Source organism: Pavona decussata, unplaced genomic scaffold (genome assembly GCF_977016875.1).
Source record: "Pavona decussata unplaced genomic scaffold, jaPavDecu1.1 SCAFFOLD_24, whole genome shotgun sequence".
Classification (NCBI taxonomy): domain Eukaryota; kingdom Metazoa; phylum Cnidaria; class Anthozoa; order Scleractinia; family Agariciidae; genus Pavona; species Pavona decussata.
Genome location: NW_028145447.1, coordinates 695,516 through 716,588, shown reverse-complemented (window position 1 = coordinate 716,588; position 21,073 = coordinate 695,516). Strand labels below are relative to the sequence as shown.

Genomic DNA, 21,073 nt, shown 5'->3' with positions numbered 1-21,073 from the left:
TATTTATTTATTAATTTTACTTTTTTTGCGTTTTGCAGGCGAGCGGAGGCAAGGACGAGGAAAGCGCGGAGTGCGAGTTACACGTGTCAGGAGGGGCGCGTTAATTATTTCGCGCCCCTCCCGTCGCGCGTGACTCGTGCTTGTCTCCACTCGCCTAAAAAAGCACAAAAAATAACGCCCATTCTGCAGGCTACTTTTAGTTGGAACATGAAACAGACAGCAAGGAATATTCATACTAGGTGAATCAGCCATATTTTCACATAGGATCACTGTAATGATCTGTTATATGAAAGGAACAAAGTTAACGTGTCAAAAAAAAACTGATATAACGTACTATGTGATTCAAACGAGTCCTCACCGGTGAACCATATTTTCATACAGTCATTATATCTTGCTTTTACACGTTTATTATTGAATTGGAGCATTTTAGTGGCGAACCTAAAGCATAATGTAGAAAAAGCCTACCAACTATTAGGGAAATTGGTTACGAGAGAGTGTTCTAATTTTTGACAGAGTGCACTCAGCGCGAGGGCGGCAAGGAAAACGGCCGAGCTTCAGACCCACCCATCCCGCGTCACTCGCGCTCCACGTCAGCTTGCCTTACACTTCTCAATGCCCTCTGAAACACATATTGCAAACAACGCCTGTCTGTAGGTTACACCTTGTTATGCGAAAGGTTCTTATCTCTGAGTTCTTATATGACCGATTCCTGGGATAATTTTTAATTGAAGAATTATGGCTTTTATGACGTCAAATTGCTATTACGCGGCTTTGGATCGCGCGCGCTGTGGCAAACATCTTCACAGACCACGAACAAAAACTTACCACAAAACATCTCTGAGCGGCGAGCGGTCAGCAACCTGACCGGAGGTAAAGATGGGTTGTGGAGCATCGAAATCTTCGGCTTGGAAAGGTAAGACAACTTTATAGAAGTTGCGCGATGCTTTTTCAGACTAACTAAGCTTAAGCTTACATTTAGTATTGCTGGAATTAAACGCGAAACGAGTAAAATCGTTCAAGTTAAACTGACGAAGCGAGTGAAAACTGAATATAGCACAATATTCTTATAGCTAGTTATTTGTACAGTAAAAATGTTCTTTGCAAGTTATTTGTGAAAGTTCAGTAAAATACCGGGTTCCATGCGCGCGCGTTCATCCAGTTAAAATTCACAGCTGGAGTTTTCGTTTATACTGTATTTTCACTCAAGGTCCCGCAAACTAGGAAACATTGTTACAGAAACGTTGTTCATCCAAAAAATTTCTAGAGTGGGCAGACAGGAAAACATTTGTTCCAAGATCTTTCTGAGAAGAATTAGAAACATTTCCTTACATCTGATTAGACGTTTTGGTGTGAAGCATGGAGACTTGTTTTAAGGACGGTGCCTATTATTGTTACTGCGCATACGTTCTGCGCATCGCGAGATACTCGGGTTTCCTATGGGTGGTGCCTACTAATACAGGAATATTTTTGCGCGGTTTAAAACTATACGGAGAAAGCAGAACTTACCAAATGCTTTTGGTATCTCAAAAGAAAATTGGGGGTAACCATGCATTTTTCAGAGATAATTAAGCTTCAATTTAGGAAAAAATCCCATATATTGCTTTATATTTTGGCGTTTTTTAGAGATATTACCGCTTAATTATCTCTGAAAAATGCGTGGTTACCCCCAATTTTCTTTTTGGATTCCAATAGGCCTTGCTGAGATCTGCTTTTCCCGCATAGTCATAAACCGCACAAAAATACTTCGGTATTAGTAGGCACCGTCCTTAAGAGTTGTGGTGTATTATGAGAAGCTCGCGGGTGAGTCAAGATACAAACAGCGAGTAAAAATGTACGTGCAGAAACTACACACCAAAACATCTAACAAGAGATTTATCATCTAACTTAGTCTTTATGGTAAGCAGCAAAGAGCGCTATTAGAAAATCTGAAACAGGATGAAAGCGCGCTTGAGGAAACCGGTCTTTTAAGGTACAAATAACCGCCAAATCAGTTCTTGTATGTAAAAATACTAATTGCACGATTATCGCGGAGCATTTGTACCTTGTTTTGCTCATGTTTCGAACAATACTAAGTGGAGTTAGAAAATAAAACGCGATACTACACCGAAGCATGTGTGGGTTGCTTTTTTTAATACAGGAAAAATAATCAGAAAGGAATACAACATTCATCTTCGTGTACCAACTAATCATTAGAGAAATAAGTTTTAAAGGTTAGAGTTTTTTACTTCTAAAGCTTACTGACAACAAAATGGCGTCATAATTGTATATGTTTCTATTCAGAAATACCCTCCGAAGATGAATTTCCCACCGCAGCAAGCCCTAAAAAGCCGGATTCAAAACCTCCCGAAAAGACATCACCAAAGAAGCCTGCTGCGACCAAAGGAAGGTAAAATAGAAACGAAAATTGTCAACTTTGGGGAGAATACACTTTAGATGGCCTTTTCTGTAAAATCAAATCCCAAAGAATAACAATGCCGCACCAGTATTGACATAACCTTTTGAGTCGACTTGTTTAATTTGTCATGCACTTGATTTTTGAAAGCGGTTTCCAATCGAGTAGTTAAATAATCACTCTAACCAATCACAGTTCAACAACAAACGCAAACGGCCGGTGAACCAATCAGAAATCGAAGGAAAATACACGTAAATTACGTCAACAGCGTGGAAAATCTGTATGCAAATTAAGATTGGATTTGGGTTGAGAATGTGACGCGGGTCTCTTGGGCCAAAGCATAGATAACGTATTAAGCAAAACAAAAACAAAAAAGCAAAAGCGAAATTACCTTCAAAATTCAATTGAAAGCTACTCTTTTTCCATTTTTAGGGTGATATTGGCTTGCTTGTTTTGATGTTTTCATTTTATTCGGCTGTTAATCAAGAAGGCTCGTGCAATGTGCACTGTCACGTGCACGTGCACGTGCAACATGCCCAATTTTATGCCCTATTTACACTAAAGGCTGGTTTTCATATGATCGCGGATCGCAGATCGCAATAAGGTCTGCGATCGTTTGCGATCATATGGAAACCAGCCTTTAGATAGAACATGGTTCTATCTTCTGCGATCGTCTGCGATCACGATCGCAGAAGTAGTTATGATCGCAGACGATCGCAGACCTTATTGCGGTCTGCGATCTGCGATCTGTGATCATATGGAAACCAGCCTTAAACGCGCTTTCAAAGCCTCCATTTTTATTTGGCCGAAAACAGAGTAAATTATTTTTGACACCAGCGTCAGTTTTTAATCGCTTTTACCTGTCCACGGATTTATTCGTTTAGGCGTTTTTGTCTGGCGTCAAAATATTAATGCGTTCGAAAACGGCGTCAGCATTTTCAACAGTTTCCGTTTACAAGGGACCACGGAAAAATGCGTTTTCGCCAGTCTTGAATAAACGATGCGTTGACTAAAGTCTCCTCTTTTCAAACCATTTTCGAAAATCTCTCTTTTTATCAGCATTATTGATCGTCAAAAGTGTGAACAACGTCAAACGTATACGCTTCTAAAGCCTGGTTTTCACTAGCGACGCAAGCACAAGAACAAGAATGCTTATTTCACCGTTAAAACGGCCTCGACGCGAGCATAAGCACAAGGATCAAAAGTTTTCCTTTTCTTGTGCTTGTGCTTGCGCTTGCGTCGTTTTCGTTTTTACGTGACATAAAGCTCTTATGCTTGTGCTTGTGTTTGCGCCTGTGCTTGCGTCGCTAGTGAAAACCAGGCTTAATCGAAAACGTATTAATTGAGACAGAGCCTCAACCAATTGCGCGAGGAAAGAAACCGTTCGCTCTGACGTCAGCACTCGAATCCCTTTTAATACCGTGACTATTTAATGTATTGTATATCTTCTACTTGTCTTACTCTGCCCACTTCGATTAGTTTTCGCATTTTCCCGCGCTTGACACCAGTTAGGCCCAGTCCAGACGCCGAACTTTTCATGAGCCCAACTTAATTCAAATTAAGGTCGGCCCAAATCACGAAAATCCCGCCTTTTGATTCAGACGCCGAACTTAATTTACTTGAAGCAAAACCAATCGAAATGTTAGCGTTTTTTTTTACTTTTAATTTTTTTATTTAAAATACGTTATAATAATTTCTTATGCATTAGGCGGTTCGGCTCATAAAAAGTTCGACGTCTGTATCAAAGCCGTTCCAAAGCCCAAATTCCCGGCTGAGCCAGGCGGGAAGAACGGCTGAGCCGTTCCAAATTGAAACAGCCGTTCTCAACTGATTCAGACGCGGAACTTTTCATGTACTTAATTCGAGGTATTAGGTTCGGCTCATGAAAAGTTCGGCGTCTGAACCGGGCCTTACAAGTTTTGCAGCGCTTGTCACCGGTTACATGTTTTCCCGCGCTTGATACCAGTTACAAGTTTTCCCGCGCTTGTCTAAATCATCTGTTTTTGCTCTGAGCTCTGATTGGTTCATTGTGGGTTTTGGGGGTTCTGATGCGATCAATTTCCTTTTCTTTCTTTTAACTTACGTGTATAAATACAAGTTATAGTAATTGTTATTTATTAGCAATACGAGATAATTTTGATTTTGTTTAGAATATCTCTGATTCATCTTTCTAACATTCTAGTACTCCAGCTAAAATCAGCAACTTCCCAGACTTGTCACAGCACAACAACTGGATGGCAAAATGTCTGACGCGAGAAATTTACGAAAAACTTTGCGACAAGAAGACACCCAGTGGGTTCACACTGGATATGGCGATACAAACTGGTGTAGATAATCCTGGCCACCCATTTATCATGACTGTTGGTTGTGTGGCGGGAGACGAAGAGACGTACAAAGTATTCGCAGACTTTTTTGATCCAGTGATTGAGGCGCGACACGGTGGGTACAAGAAAACCGATCGCCATAAGACCGATTTAAATCCCAATAATTTGATTGGTGGAAAACTCGACGAGAAGTATGTACTGTCATCGCGCGTGCGCACTGGGCGCAGCATTAAGAATTTGTGTCTGCCACCGTATTGCACGCGCGCTGAGCGCAGGAAAGTCGAGACCCTCGTGACGCAGGCTTTAGACTCCCTAGATGGCGAGTTTAAAGGAAAGTACTATCCCTTGTCTAAAATGACTGATAAAGAGCAAGAGCAGCTTATTGAAGATCACTTTCTGTTCGACAAGCCCGTCTCACCGCTTCTGCTGGCGTCCCGTATGGCGCGGGACTGGCCTGATGCCCGCGGGATCTGGCATAACGAGAAGAAGAACTTTCTTGTATGGGTGAACGAAGAGGACCACACGCGCGTCATCTCCATGGAGAAAGGCGGGAACATGAAGGCTGTGTTTGAGCGTTTTTGTACTGGACTCAACAAAGTTGAAGCGGCCATCAAAGCGAAGGGATATGGCTTCATGTGGAACGAACATCTGGGGTACATTTTGACGTGTCCGTCTAATCTTGGGACAGGTAACTAAGAAGTAAATTATTTTCCTAATTTTTCTCCAATTGACCTAGTCGCCTCTTTTTAGCATGGGTACGGAGAGCCTGTGCTTAAGTTTCTTGATTATGAAGATTAACTATCGGATGGTGTTTGCGAGCATCCAGTCAGAATACTTTGGAAAAATCTACTGACCAGCAGCAGTGACACTTTGGAATGTTTCCACAAACGGCGAACTTCCCTTGACAAGTTCCTTTTTAACAAAAAAAAATTATCTGGCGGAAGATTTCAATGTGATGCTCTAAAGAATAAGATATTTCTTGTTCCTGCGGTGTCAGCTAAATATGACAATCAGGTACATTGTTCAGTACTTCTAGAGATAGATTTATTTTTGCTGTAACAAAAAACATGATTTACAGAAAAAAAATGCGAGGTTTGGAGCAGCCTTACCCGAAAATCCGAAAAAAACAGCAACTGCGAAAACTATGGGTAAACGAGCGCCTTCCAATTTTTTCCAGCACTTATAATTTTTTATTGAAGCCAATACATGAGACTAGTTTCAAACAAAAGGTATTGCATCGGTAGTGTAAAATTAAAACGAAGTCCTCAGCTACAACGCCTGACTTAGACTTCTCACAAGCTGACTTTTTGAAGTACGAAACATGAGCGATGTGCGACGGAGTCGCAAGACGAGCGACAAAGTCCACGAAAACAGATTCTTTTATGTCTAACTGTGCCACCACGCTGTTTTTTTTTATTTCTACAGGTCTCAGGGGCGGAGTCCATTTAAAAATCCCTCTAGTCAGTCAACAGAAAGAGTTTTCCCCTATTCTCGAGAAACTTCGCCTTCAAAAGCGTGGCGTCGGAGGAGTGGATACAGAGGCGGTCGGAGGAATCTTCGACATCTCTAACTCGGATCGACTCGGGTCGTCGGAAGTCGAACAGCTTCAAAGAGTCGTAGACGGTGTCAAGTTGCTGATTGCGATGGAGAAATGCCTCGAGGCGGGAAAACCAATAGAGAGTCTCTATGACAAGTTAATGTCCGGACAACCCGCGCGCGAGATTGCTGATGCCGTGGAAGGATCCAGTGGAGCTGTTGAAAGCAACTTTCCTGATCTTTCGCAGCACAATAGTTGGATGTCCAGATGCCTGACGAAGGAGATCTATGACAGACTGAGCTCAAGGAAGACTCCTTCTGGGTTTACGCTTGACAAGGCCATTCAAACCGGAGTTGACAATCCAGGACATCCGTACATCATGACGGTTGGGTGTGTAGCGGGTGATGAGGTAATGATGTTTTGCAAGAGGTTATTGGGATTTTCTATTGAATGTCGTAAAACCAAAACCAAATTAATTACTTTGGCCAATCACAACAAACGCAACGATGCAATGAGCCAATCAGAATTTGCAGAAAATTCGTGGTAACCTGCGCCAAGCGCGGGAAAACACGTATGCGCGAGCCACTGCTGGTTTTGGTTTTCATTGGTTGAGAACAGATTGAGAAAATGACGCGATTTTTGCTAACCAATCACAGAGCATAGTTAACCAAAGGCAAGGAAAACGTGGAAATATTGTCGATACGCAATTGAAAACCCTATAAAAATAACAATTTGGAAAATTCTGTGAGGGCCAATCGGACGAAGTAAAGGTGCCAGATCCTGGTGGATCTATTGTGTACAGCAGCGATGTAATGATAGTGTTTCATTAAGCATGTTTCGTTAAGCACGGCCTGACATCTAGAGGAAACAACCTTTGAAGAAAGAAGGCTGTACAGCTGTATAGTCTTACTATCCTTATTAGTTATATAAAATCACGCTTTGAAATTATATTCACAGACTCAAAAGTTGAACCACCTTGCACATCATAATAGAGAGCTTTACCAGCGATGAAGGCGACGGCAGCAAAAGATTTTGCATTTTTTCAAACGAAGTCGCGATTATTCCAAATGCCAAATGTGGGTGAAATTTCCTGGAGTTCTATTCTTGGAGACCGCACCTAAGTTTAGAAAGAGAAAGAAAAGTTCGTTATCGTATGTTTTCCTCCTCCATGAAATGTCATGAGGAAATTTCACGCCCTAGTCGTGCAGTGACGGCAAAGAAATGTAGGAAAAAGTGTAATGCACGTTCAGAGATGTTGTTTTAGTTATTAAGCCTATTGATGTTTTGACGTTCTCGTTGTCGTCGCCGTCGTCGTTGTTAAAGCTCCCTAATAAACAGCACCACAGCAAAGTACCGCTCAATATGGTCTTGTTCATCTATTACACTTTGAAATTTCCCCCAACGCGACCTGAAATAAAGTTTTTCTATCTTCTGTTAGGAGTCTTATGAAGTATTCGCTGACCTACTTGACCCAGTGATCGAGGCGAGGCATAACGGCTACAGCAAAAATGCGCTTCATAAGACAGATTTGAATCCTAACAACCTCATTGGTGGAGACGACTTGGACCCAGAGTTTGTGTTATCAAGCCGCGTTAGGACTGGGCGCAGCATCCGGGGTCTTGGGCTCCCGCCACATTGCACTCGCGCTGAAAGACGGGAAGTCGAAAAGGTTGTGGTTGAAGCGTTAAACACGCTGACCGGAAGTTTGCAAGGTAAATATTATCCCTTAAACAAGATGACGCCACAAGAGCAAGATCAGCTCATCGAGGACCATTTCCTGTTTGATAAACCGGTTTCGCCATTGCTCTTGTCGGCCGGCATGGCGCGGGACTGGCCTGACGCCCGCGGGATCTGGCACAACGAGGCAAAGACAGTGTTGGTGTGGGTGAACGAAGAAGATCACACCCGAGTTATCTCTATGCAGAAAGGCGGGAACATGAGAGAGGTATTCACCCGCTTCTGTGAAAGCCTTCAGAAGATCGAGGATGCCATGAAAAAGAAAGGAAAAGAGTTTATGTGGAATAAACACCTCGGATTTGTCCTCACGTGTCCATCAAACCTCGGGACGGGATTGCGCGCGGGCGTGCACGTGAAACTGCCATCATTAGCGAAACACCCGCGCTTTGACGACGCGTTAAAGGCGCTGCGGTTGCAGAAGCGTGGCACGGGAGGAGTGGACACGGCGTCTGATGACGGTACTTTTGATGTGTCAAACCTGGACCGTCTGGGGTCCTCTGAGGTGGAGCTTGTTCAAAAGGTTGTTGATGGAGTCAAGTTACTTGTCCAGATGGAAAAGCGTCTTATGAATGGAGACTCTATCGACGATCTGCTACCTAAATGAGAAGCCTTTTAATTTAAAAGGCAATGAAACTTTCTTTTACATCTCGTATGAATACAGTGTTTGACAGCACAGGCTTACCAGTATAATAGCTTCTTTTGACGAAATGTCCAGTTCTTCACAGCCTACCCAATATAATTTTTTCAAAGCTTGTTTTTGGTAATATTCAAAACTGGAAACCCAGGTTTAATGATTGCCAAGTTTCTTTGAAGGCTTGTATTTTACTGTAATGTTCCGTAGCTCAACCTTCAGTGCCAATAGCATGTCAAAAGTTTCTGTAAAACTTTCAAATGATTGGACTTTTCAATATTCTAAGCCCTTCTGAAACGCCGGTGTAAATTACTGGGGCTGAAAAATGCCACAATTTTAAAGTTATAATCAAATATTATGGACAGCAAATCAGATTTCGCGAAATGAGATTAACATTATGTTTAACTAATATTATTAGTTAATAATTAATTATTTTCCGCTAAGGTGGTGTTGAAGCCTTCATAAAAACTGTTTGGTCAAACGTCAAACTGGGCGAGATACATTGAGGATAAACTAAGTATTGTCTGTAGTTAATCTGACAAAGAGCAATAAATTCTGGCTTCTTTCTGAATTCTCTTAATGAATATCGTTCTTTACTTTATTAGCTTGGGTGAAGGCTCTCAATAAAACTGTCCACTTACACGATTTCGCTCATTATTCCAACGTTTTCCGCTTTAATATACTCCCTATAAAGGAACTTTGCTTTTAATCAACCCCACAAGCATTTATTTCAGAAAAACGTTTTTTACGCTTTCGAAAAGTCCTTTTTTCCTCGTAAAGTCACTTTATAAGGTTACAAATTGGTCAATGCAAACTTTCATTTGCGGCTTGACTTGGTAACAAATACTAATCAACTTTAATAAAAAGTGACAAAAATTAATTATTTAAAACTCGTTTAAAATGCTAAAATCGCTAAATTCCATACTGGCTGAATCTTCAGGGGGAGAATTATCTTAATTCAGTTGTTGCTAAAGGTATAAAGCTTATAAACGTACTGAAACTAAGTATAGCAAGCATGTCAATCGGAGGCGAAACAAAACCAAACGCGACTCGGCTAGTTCCATGCTTTCTCACACTTGACATGCGCATTAGGTATGGATAAATTATGCCGGCAGAACTTCGAGCCAATAAATTGACTGTTCACGGCAACGAGCATTCTGCCAGCATAACACCACATTTTCAAGCAGAATTTGAGCATAATACTGCAAAAAAATTGTTAACACAAAAAAATATTAAAACACTTAATAGAAAAAATAAGAAAATCATAGATAAACTCAAAACAAATTCTAATCATCTCGCTGAAGGTGAAAGGCGCCCGCATCACCTACCTCAGCGGAATTACAAAAAATGTACCCATAACGCCATGATCATCCAAAAACTAAATGAATGCCAAGTAGTATAATTTGAGTATAATATTGAGCATCATACACGAGTACTTCATGCAGGCACAACAGGCTGGCAATTAACGAACTATATAAATTTATTCAAGCCTACTTGGCATCCTTACATGTTTTCTACGCTTGGCATTGTTACGTCTTTTCCTGCGCTTGGGCGTTTGGCACTGGGTGTACGTTTTCCCGCGCTTAGCACCGGTTACACGTTTCCTGCGCACAAAAAAAGTTACATCTTTTTACACTCTCGGCACCGGGTTATCTCGGGTAGGTGTTTTACCGCGCTTGGCATCGCTTTCCTGTTTCTGACCTCTTGATAACAGTTACACGTGTTCCCGAGCTTGGAATGTGTTACATGTTTCCCCGCTTTGGATCGGCTACATGTTTCCTGCCGTCGAAAACGCGGTTGCATACATGTATACTACCGCACTTGATGCAACTTGAGTCACTATGTTTCCGAGATTGGACAGGTGTGATTCTTTAGTTTTGGCTTGTCCTTTGACTAATCCCGCAGCATGGAAAGTCTTTTTTAAGTTCAAAACTTTGTCTGGTATGTTTCTTATTATTAAAACTCAGCTGTCTTCCTCGTTGTCCTCGTACTATCGGTACTGTTCACTCGAAATGCTTTCAACGAACCATGGGCAAAATTGCGCAGCGCTTTCTGAAAATCCGACTTGAAAAATGTGAACAGGAGCGGATCAATCAGTGAAGAGCTGATTTTCATGAAGAGAAACGTAACATTTATCCAGTATGGTATGTCCTTGACAAGAGAGTAGTCTATGTCCATTAAAAGCGTCAAGAAAAAGTACGGAAACCATCCGAACATGAAACAAACCAGCATTGTTAGGTAAACCAACAAAGACCGCTTTTCGTTCTTGCGTTGCTTTCTACGATGTGTGAATGACTTCCTCACATGCGCGCTCATTTTCATACGAGACTTCGCGCCTTGTTTTATGATGAAAAAAATACGAGCAAATGCCACAAGCGTGATCATGAATGGGATGAACACGAACAGGCAAAGCACCGTCGTGTTGTAGATTACACTAGTTTCTTCACCGTCCTGTAACGAGTCGACCATGCCTAACTGGGTTAGGGAGACTCCCATTGCGCATGTCCATATTGAAAACAACACAACTAAAATTCTTGGTTTTGTGACGATAGAAACGTATTTAAATGGCGAAGATATTTTGAGATATCTTTCGATGACCGCTGATAGGAGATGTAAAATTGTGGAAATTGAAAGCCCGCGTTGACAAATGTCCATTGCCAGGCAGATGGATTCAGAATCATACACCACATTGCATGAAATTAATAGCGGGACAACTACAACTCCACACAAAAGATCGCTGGCTGCCAAGCTCAAGAGGAACAAGTTTGTTTTCGTTCGCAGGTATTTCATTTTCCAAGCTAAGACAAACACAAGGATATTCGCGACAGTTATTAACAAAGCTGTTAAGGCGAGAAAGGAGAAGATTACTTTTGATTCTGTACTCAATGTGAAGTCATTAGTAAACTCCATTGAATCTTCGGCGGAGAGATTAAGCTGTGAAGCATTCTCTGTGAGTTGGCCCATTTTTGCGCACGATCGTGTAGTTGTTGAATAAGCGGCTTGTCCTAATTGTTACTCGATGACTTTCCTTCCTTGAATTACTGCAAAAACAAATAGTAAAAAATGAATAAAAAAAGAAATTGATATAATTGCAAAGTTGAGAACTTAAGGACGGTAGCTAATAACACAGAAAAACTTTGCGCAGTTTATGAGTATGTAAAAAATCTTAACAACTGGGGGCAACTGCCACAAAATTCTTATTGTTCCTTTTGCATGTAGATATTTAATCGTTTCTTTTCGTTATCTGTAATCCGTTACGAATATTGTTCATTATTTGTAGTCTTAATTCACGTTACTGTAGTTATTTTTATCAGTCAAAAAATTGTCACTAGTATATTAGTAGTTATTGTCTTAGGAATTTGTGTGTAGTTTTGTAATCTTCAATGTAGTCTAACTAACTATTATTATATCCATTTATACAGTGTATTGCAGTCTTGTTGTGTTATCAGCGTTTATTGTACATTTTGTAGTTAGCGTTATTCTAGAATCTTCATTGTAAATTATTTAATGTCGTAATTGTATAAGAGTATACAAATAGTGATTAGGTTGTTGGTTGTCGGAACAGTTGTTAGAAAGAGAAAGAGAAGAAGAAGAAAGTTGAAATCCCTATGATAATTAAAAATGTAGGACTAACTAAATAATTGTTCTATTTGGTATTATTACTTTTATTTTGTAAACTAGTGTAAAATGCTTTAAATCTGTTACTACATAAAGTTTTTGTGTGTCTGTATTTGTAAGCTCTCGTTAGTTTTCTAAAGTGTTCCTGTATTCGTCTTGTCCCGCCTCGATTAGTTTTGTAACTATTTGCGGGACAAACCATTTATTCTTTTGTTTTTCAAATAAATTGTTGTTGTTGTTGTTGAGTTCACCGTCGGGAGTCTCTTTGGTGGGCGGGACAGCCGCATTTGTTCTTCGACAAAACCCATTTGTCGACAGAGACCGTGCAAAAGACTGGACGCGATTGGTAAAGAAAACAGTCGGTGAAACAGAGGGAGAGAGGTCGAGGGCAAAGTAAAGGGAAATTTAACAAAGACTGAAAAGCACGATGCAAGAGAGAAAGAGTCGTTTTAAAATTGTTGCGCGATCTAACCGCTGACCAAACGATCGTAGGCTCTGGGAACAATGATGCTTCCTTTGTAGATTGAAATGTTTCCACAATGGATATTTGCAACCAACTGTCGAAAGAGTAAATTTAATTTTTTGACACCCTAGGTGCGTTTACCAAACCTTGAACGCTCGTTTTCCCGCCCCTGGGTATAGAGAGTATAGAATCGCGTTTACGGAGGAGCTTCTGGTTTACGACAAACGGTAAACGTGAGTTTCGTGTTTATGTTTCTTGAAAAATAGTACATGCGTGGGTGAAAAAAAGTGCAAAGTAATTCTGGCCGTTGGTGCTAACGCAAAACTACTCAATTTTACCCAGTAGGACCCTCTATGCCCTGAGTTTTCTGAGAAACTCAAAATAGCGAGCGGGAAATATAGAGTAAACATGGTCACAGACATTTCTATAATTCTAAATCGGTTGTTCCTAGATTGGGTACTCCAAAACAAGGCTGGACACGTTATAGTGTTTACACAATGTAGTATTCTTATTTTTTTATTTACCAATTAAGCCTTCACTCTTAACAGAGTACTGCAGACTGATTTAAACTGTAAAGACCAGATCACAACACCGGGAACTACGTCCCCTACTCTTTGCGAACAGTGAGTGGGTTTTAGGTAAAAATCGTTCTCTGGTTAAAATTTTTAAAAACATGAGCTTTCCGCTATCAGTCTATAGCCTGAGTGAAATGAGGAAACGAATGAGGAAATGTTGTGCGTAAACGGAAATATATACAGAAAGGGTGCTAAAACTTGAGAATAAAAAGAAGTGTGATAAAAGCTAAAAGGTAAAAATGGAAATGAGGGCTAATTACAATAAAATGGAATATTGCCTAGGCAACGGCTTTGAGTTATTGGCATTGTCAAAATCAATCATATCATAAGGTATTCAACCTTGTTTTGAAGTAACCATTTTAGTAATAATAACCTTTCGAAATCTCTCTAAATGATTTAATTTTCCCGATGTCATTGGTCGGTTTTTTAAGCCTGGCGCCCTTCAGTCTGCGGTATACACAAGTATACAATGTACATCAGAAGCAATAACTGATTTTCACAATGACTAAACCCAGTGAGGTCTAGATAACAATGACTCTAATTTGCAAGAGAAAACAACAAACTGAAAGATCCTGGTAGTCGTCGTATGTGACGCCATTGTGAAAATGTCCCACCAAGAGAATTAAAGACACAATAGTACCATTAAATTCTACTTCTAACACTTGACCAAGCACTCATTTGTGAAAAAACAAAACAATTATTCTCAAGAGTGGGTGTAATCAAGTGTCGTACGATCGAACAAAACGGAACGCAAAAACCGTGTAATTACAGGTTTGTTGCGAAACTTACTTTTCGCCGTTGCAAAAAGAAAAAAAATACACCTAACTGGCTCCGCGAATTTTGACTACAAGTTTCTCTTTTAGATAATTTATTCTTTGTCTACCAGCAACTATTGAGTGAGTTTAACTACAAAGCATTTGATCAGTGTTGTTCTGAAAAGTTCAGGCGCAGTTTTGAAAAAAGGAAAAACAACGTCAGCGACCTTTCAACGCATTTGTTCTTGATCTTAGACGAACCTCTCTTGTGCGCGAAAAATCATCCGGCGTGTTCTTTTCAAATCAGTTTCGAGATTGATTACTGAGGACATAAACCTGTTCCAGCCACAAGAAACAAACAAAAAACCTACAAAAAAGCTATTGTTGTTAGAAGCATGTCAAGTGAAGAAGGCATGTGCCCTGTTTGAAGCGAGAAAAGCCATAAACGCGCGACAACGGCTGGTTATTTCAGCAACGAAGTTCAAACACGACTTGACAAAACCGCGGTCTAAAGCGCGATTACGTAATTTCAATCTGGCCAACCCGTTAGTTGAATGTTGTTAACTGTAAGCATTGTCAGTTAAGAAGGCATGTAGCAGTAAACTGTACGAAGCAGTCTCCCTTTTGCTCGAAAATCCGCAGGGAAGAATGTGAAAAACTTAGCGAGCTTCGCCGTTCGTCCCTCGAATCTCGCCCTCACTCAATTTTTTGCGTCCTTCCCGCGAATTTTCGAGCAAACGAGAGACTTCTCACAGTCTACTATGGCAGTGAGAAGACACGTTAATCTACTTAAAATGAACTACTTCAGTATAAACAGATTTATAACAATTTAACGGCAAACAAGAAAGGAAAAATTACCACAAGCCATATGGACAATTCGTAAAGGAGTCCGGAAAAAAAGGGGTTATTAACACCAATATTGATCAAGACCTGTTTCAAAAGGATTTGGATAATGTACACCCAATGGAGTATTCGCAATTGTATGGACAAGACACATAGGTCGGTCTATTCTTCGTTTTCACGTGACGTCACCAAAAACTGCGGGGCCTTCAGAATTCAGTTTTTACTTTCATAATGGTAAGATTACTCAAGAATACATCCTTTACAAATTTTCAGCTCGATAGGGGTCCTACCTTGTGAAGATAGAGCATTTATAATGCATTTTTACTAAGTGTAAATGGCGTCAAGACGGCGGCCGCGACAGAGCTGTTTCGTGTGTAAATTGACACTCCTCGAGCAATTTCTAGCATCCTCAACAGTTAACGTATTAGGAAAAGTATTTATTTTCACAAGTTCATGAGCGAAAACTAACCGCTTCCGAAGCAAAAAGTGAATTCCAGACGTTTTCATTAATTTGCGGCCGCTATGTTGGTGTCCCTCCGAGGGACACCAATACTGAGCTCTATAAATTTGTGCGGAACATTCGCCGTTTTTATACTAGAGGACGCATTATCCGTCTGGACGAACTTTTTGTTCGTCTGGTTATTCGTCTCAAGTATAAAGACGGGCACAAGACGCATTATGCGTCTGGAAGAACTACCTTCTTTTGTGCCTCATTCAAAATGTACAATATCTTCTATAATATTTCAACTTCTTGACTTCATTCATTGAACGGATTCGATTATATTTCTCTCAGACGCGACAGGGAAAACACGCAACTGATTCAGCCTTACTCCATGTTGTAACTTAGACTCCGTTTAAATGATCGACTCATACATGGTTTGCAAGTATTAGCCTTTGAAATAAGGCATGCTTTAAAGAGATCAGTTTTAGCCTGGTAGAATTAAAGCAGTCTGCAAACTGTTCACGGATAATGAACGCAGAAACAATAAGTAGTTGTTTGATAACGATATATTAACGTAGGTCGATTAGAGAATTTTTGTTACATCGACTTCACGTCACTTCTGTTAATGTTAAAGTTTAAGATCGGTAAGCTGAGGTTTCTTGTCACTTAACGTGTGCATTTTTAAAAACAACAAACAACAACTTAACAACTGATATAAGGTTTGGTTTCTAATTAAAGAAACTGTAGTACTACTCGGAGAGAGGTAAAACTGACGAACGTTTCGTTTTATCCACAGAGTTGATAAGGTAGTTTGTGACCGTAAAGAGACTTGAGTGCTGATATTTCAAACCTTTGCCTTTCGTGTCGTAAACAACATAAGCGCGCACGAATAACGTAACTAATTGCCTCCAATATAACGAAACTGGATGCTTTTTGCACGGAGAAGTAGTTATTCAAGCACATTACTTCATCGTCACACTAGGGAAGAAGTTACCTTACCTTATTTCTTTGTCAATGGGTCAAAATCCGTACCTTCATGACAATTTTCAACAGTTTTGCGACCGACTGGCAACTTAACGGCGTTACTACATCATTGTAAAGATTAAAAGCTTTATTGTCTCGTCGAAAGGGTGGATGTTTATGAAAAAAGTGCGATCTCTAGGGAAAACCTTTGTTCCTGGTAATTGAATGTACTGGGGCGAGACAGACGATGGATCGAATAGACCTCTGGCATAACACGAGGTGAAGCAAGGCAAATTTCACTCTTGTAAAGAAGCAAGCATTTACGACGCCATCTTGAAAGATATTCAGATGAGGTTGGAAAAACTGAATTTAATTAGAATTGAGAGCGATATAAGCATTGTCAAAGGTCTGCTGTTGCAATAGAGAGAATTAAAGACCTTCTGAATGAAAATCACAAGTTTTTAGGATTTGAATTTTTTGCAGAAAAAAATGGTCTTAAACCACCCTTTACAAAATTCTATGGGCTGATATTGGCTATACCAAACAAATGGAAACGAGCTTTGGGGTTGAATGTTGATGTGAATAGCCACCAGACAGAAAAGACAAAGACTTTACGTTCCAGTAAATACGCCTGCGAAAGTATCGGTAAATTGTTAATTTAAAGAAAATTTCATGAACCACTAACCATTTCTAGGCTTTGCAGACTAGGAAAAGATCCCAGTAATTTACACACTCCCATTTAGCTTAGCTAGTATTGTGAAACGAATAGTATGTTCCAATTTAAGAAAATCTATAACATTTTACTGTATGGCAGCAAGTTGCATATGATGAAAACTGTAAATTCTCCGCTTTGTATACAGTACACTGTAATTTAAGCGAAACACTATTTCATATGTTAGTTAACTGCCAGGGCCCGGTTGTTGGAAAGCCGATTAACGCTAATCCACGTTTAAAAATTAACCGAGGTTTTCCTCTCGCGTATTAAAAATGTTTTTTTAAAAAGCTAATTTTCAACTAGTGGTAAAGAAAAGTATAAGTGAAAACTGAGGAACAAAGATATTTTCGAAGAGCCTTCATTGATTAGCAATTTTAATTGCTAATCAATGAATTTTGATTCGAGTTTAAAAACTCGAATCAAAATTCACGTCAACAAAGGGTCAGAAGGGTTAGTTTAATCGGGCTTTGAACTACTGAATCCCGGATGTTTGAGTTTAAGCTATAAGCTGGTGGAATCATCGGAGGGGGACTGAATAACAGTAGATGTTCTAAACATACTGCATGGTTACAATCCTGCAAGTGAAAAAAGCCACATGTTCAACTTCTTCATTCTCCTTGGGAAACGACACACATTTCTAGAAAGATTTGAGCTAAAAGCTCCTGACCTCGTTCAGTTTTCTTTTTGTCAAGAACAAGACCATTGAGCCGTCATATGAACAAGTTTTTTTCTGTATGGAAACCTCTCTCTTCTTTTTATTATAAGGGGTGTTAATAGTAGTATGTATGTACAATCAATCAGGTAATGAGAATAAAGAAAATAATCACCTAGGGGATAATGTCATGATGTCCACCAAATTCTATCACAGTATCAAAATAGAGAAAGAGAGTCATCAGAAAATACCACAAAATTATCTTAAACTAGGCTTAAAAACCAGCACATTTTACGACTGCGAACGATTTTATGTTCATATATAGATTTTTTTATAATGTTTGATGTGAAGTGTATATATCTTATTATATGGTTTGGTGTGTACGGGCTTTGTTCTTTAGGGCATTACAGCGAAAAAGGAGAAGAAAGGCCGTGCCTTTCGAAATAAAGTGGAATCCTTATACTTTCTTAACCGTGAAATCAGCCTCACGCCTTGCTTTCAGTTTTTTTTTTTTTTTTCAAAAATAGTATTTCATGTTCTGAGAGTTAAATTTTACAATTTCAAGAGTGAAAGTACATAAGTTAAATATTATACATATGGGAATATTTGTAAACTGCGAATGATTCAGTTTGAGTGAAACGTATATTCTTCTCAGCCTATTATGCATAAGAATTCTGATAATTGCTCTCAATATTGTAACCGTTCGTTGCAATTTTCACTTAGTTGCTCTAGCCCCTGATGAAAGTTAATTTCAATTTCACCGAAATATTGGCCAATTTAATTAAAATTCTTCAGTTTGCAGCTGCTCGAACCCTACATTTTAAATTTATTTTTAGATACAAAAAAGCCTGATAAAAGTAGTTGGAAAAGTTGATAATATCACTGCAAGAGCCAGTTTAGATAACATGTAGTCTTGATACTTCTAAATTGAGTAGCTTTCGTTTGATTTTCAAATCACTTGGATGACACTTTGGGGATTCACCCGTGCAATTTCACGCTTCCATATTATATCCTTTTAGATTGGCATATGTTAGTGAGCAAGACCTTATACGCCTAACCCACAACTACTTAGCAAACGCGGTAAGATAGATCCAAGAAGTTACCGACTATTCTTTATCCGAGAAGATAAGGACGTTTTTGCGTTTGTAAATATATACAATTAGTCGAACGAGGAAAAATTAACGAATTACGTAGCTAAAAATGTGGTTACCTAGGTAACACTAATGCATTATTTTTTCAATAATGAGAAAACATGTACAAATATGAAAAAAACTCTGAAGGAAATTAATATAAGAAACGTATTCAAGATAAAATAATTTTCGATGTCAAGGCAACTTTCTCAGGTTAAGTTAATAAAAAGCGATCAACTATGAACTGATAAACTGTACAACACTGATGCGTTGATAATTTAACAATGAGAACACCAGGTCTCAGTTAAATCTCACCATATGCTGGAAAACAATTCAAAGAATTGAAAATTGTTTCTAAGGCATATAATTCCTGATTTCAAAGTAGCGCAAAAAAATGAAACTTTCCACAACAACACAATGGAATTGATATTTGCTCAATTTCACTTAGGGGGCAATCCTCTTTCTGCATGGATTAAGACAAAGTAGTACGGCAGTTTTGCCGCTGTTTGTCCTCTTTCTATTTCGATTAATAAGACAAACACAATTTGATGAGAATTATAGATCAGAAAATCGTCTTTTGATGTAGAACGGCGCAAAATCTGCATTGCGTTTCAATCATAAAGTGCGCCATCTAGTAAAATTTACCTTTAAAATATGCTTTTAAACTTGAACTAGCAAGTGAAGATATAAAAATCAACAAATTAAGTTGTTAACAATCGTACATCGACAAGTATAGAAACAAGCATATATCTATAAACTTCACATTTTTAAATTTTTACCCAGCTGTGAGGGAGTACAATCATATTACTTACGAAAATAATAGAACCAAATTCAATAAAGGGAAATTCGGATCGCAAATATTGATAAAAAGTATCTGGCACTAACCTTTAACGAATCAGCTACCAAGCTTGCAATTGCTTGAGCAAAACTAAAATCCGACAAATTTACTTTCCAATGATGTTTTAAGTCAACACAGCGCTGAGTCAAACTTGATACCTCTGATAGCCCTTACATAAAATGATTACTTCTGGATAAATATTGTAACTAATTTGGTGCAAATTGAGGAGATTTCTTTGATTAACGCTGCGTCTCCTTATTGGTAGAGATTTTCTGAGGAAAGACAAGGGTGCCAAGAAATTATTCTTTTATGAATTTTTTGTATAGAGACGTGCCACTTGGATTAACGATTTCGCTTCAAAGCACAACCGAAATGAACTGCACATGCGCTGTGCAAGCACGGGCACGAGGTACGAATCCTTTCTAACGTCATTCGCTTGACATCTGTGAAATTTTAACCATTTTGTGGTGCAATTCGTAATATCTTTATTTTGGTATGATTTTTAAACCTCAACTGTATCGTATGTTGTATATCATGTTAACTTCAAAAAGTGAAAATAACCGAATATGAATTTAACACTAGCAAAAGAAAAATTTCTGGTTGTCTTACGAATTTTGTGTGTGGCAATTACTGGACCAAACGAATTCAACTGTTACATTCGATTTAATCCAGGGTCATTTTGAACTACCGGTCTTCAAGTATCATTTTTGTTCACTCCAGAACCAACCGTGTTTAATCTTACAACTGCAGCCTCAACGTTCGTAGAATTCTCAAATTTCGAAACTCAACTTCATAGAGCCAAGTAAATTGACTCAATTTTTGCATTCGAGTTTCTTCACAACTTAACTTATAAGTGACACTCCGCTAATTTAATTAATTTATCGATGTAAAATCTCTGTACTCACTAAATATAGCGCTTGGGGAAAAGACATTTTAAATTCCCAACGTTCACAAAAGCATCATGATTGTTATGAACTCTCTTGACACACGCTTTTCAAAAACTCGCAGCACGTGTTTTATCGGGTCTAAAACCACTTGCCTGCGCCTCCTGGTTTTAAATCCCGATAAAACACTGCTGCTCGTGTTTTAAACATAACTTCAAAATACGGGAAAGTTGCTTGATTACAAAGTCGCTTAGTATGAATAGTAAAGAAACAATATATGGATATACGAAAAAAAAAAGGCTTACACACACTAAAATTATATATAAACTACAGACTTAAGTACCTCCGCAATGCTACAAAGCAAAAATATTTGTATCTTGACCAATACACAATTAAGATCAGGATTGGATTGAAATTAAGATAGGATTGAAATTAATATTTTATTGATAATTCCAGCAAATTCGATGGCTTTTTATCCAAGCTAAAAAGCAAGCTTTAGGAGAGCTTTAAGATATATATGTTCTGGAAAACGCGATATCAAGATAGTGCCAAATTAAGTTGCAACTGGCCGTGT

General features: G+C 39.0%; 2 protein-coding genes across 2 annotated transcripts; one reads left to right on the top strand and one right to left on the bottom strand.

Moving 5' to 3' along the window:
• The first annotated feature begins 760 nt into the window (after nucleotides 1-760).
• LOC146485883 (creatine kinase, flagellar-like) lies at nucleotides 761-9,192 on the top strand. The gene is made up of 5 exons (XM_085102843.1): nucleotides 761-913; nucleotides 2,281-2,386; nucleotides 4,575-5,404; nucleotides 6,142-6,662; nucleotides 7,692-9,192. Exons 1-5 carry the CDS (start codon nucleotides 877-879, stop codon nucleotides 8,592-8,594), a joined length of 2,397 nt encoding a protein of 798 aa, XP_084958969.1. The 5' UTR covers nucleotides 761-876; the 3' UTR covers nucleotides 8,595-9,192.
• A 105-nt stretch (nucleotides 9,193-9,297) lies between these two features.
• LOC146485882 (5-hydroxytryptamine receptor 4-like) lies at nucleotides 9,298-19,777 on the bottom strand. Its single transcript, XM_085102867.1, has 2 exons — nucleotides 19,663-19,777; nucleotides 9,298-11,662 (listed from the first exon to the last, which is right to left on the bottom strand). Exon 2 carries the CDS (start codon nucleotides 11,583-11,585, stop codon nucleotides 10,578-10,580), a length of 1,008 nt encoding a protein of 335 aa, XP_084958993.1. The 5' UTR covers nucleotides 11,586-11,662; nucleotides 19,663-19,777; the 3' UTR covers nucleotides 9,298-10,577.
• Nucleotides 19,778-21,073: the final 1,296 nt, after the last annotated feature.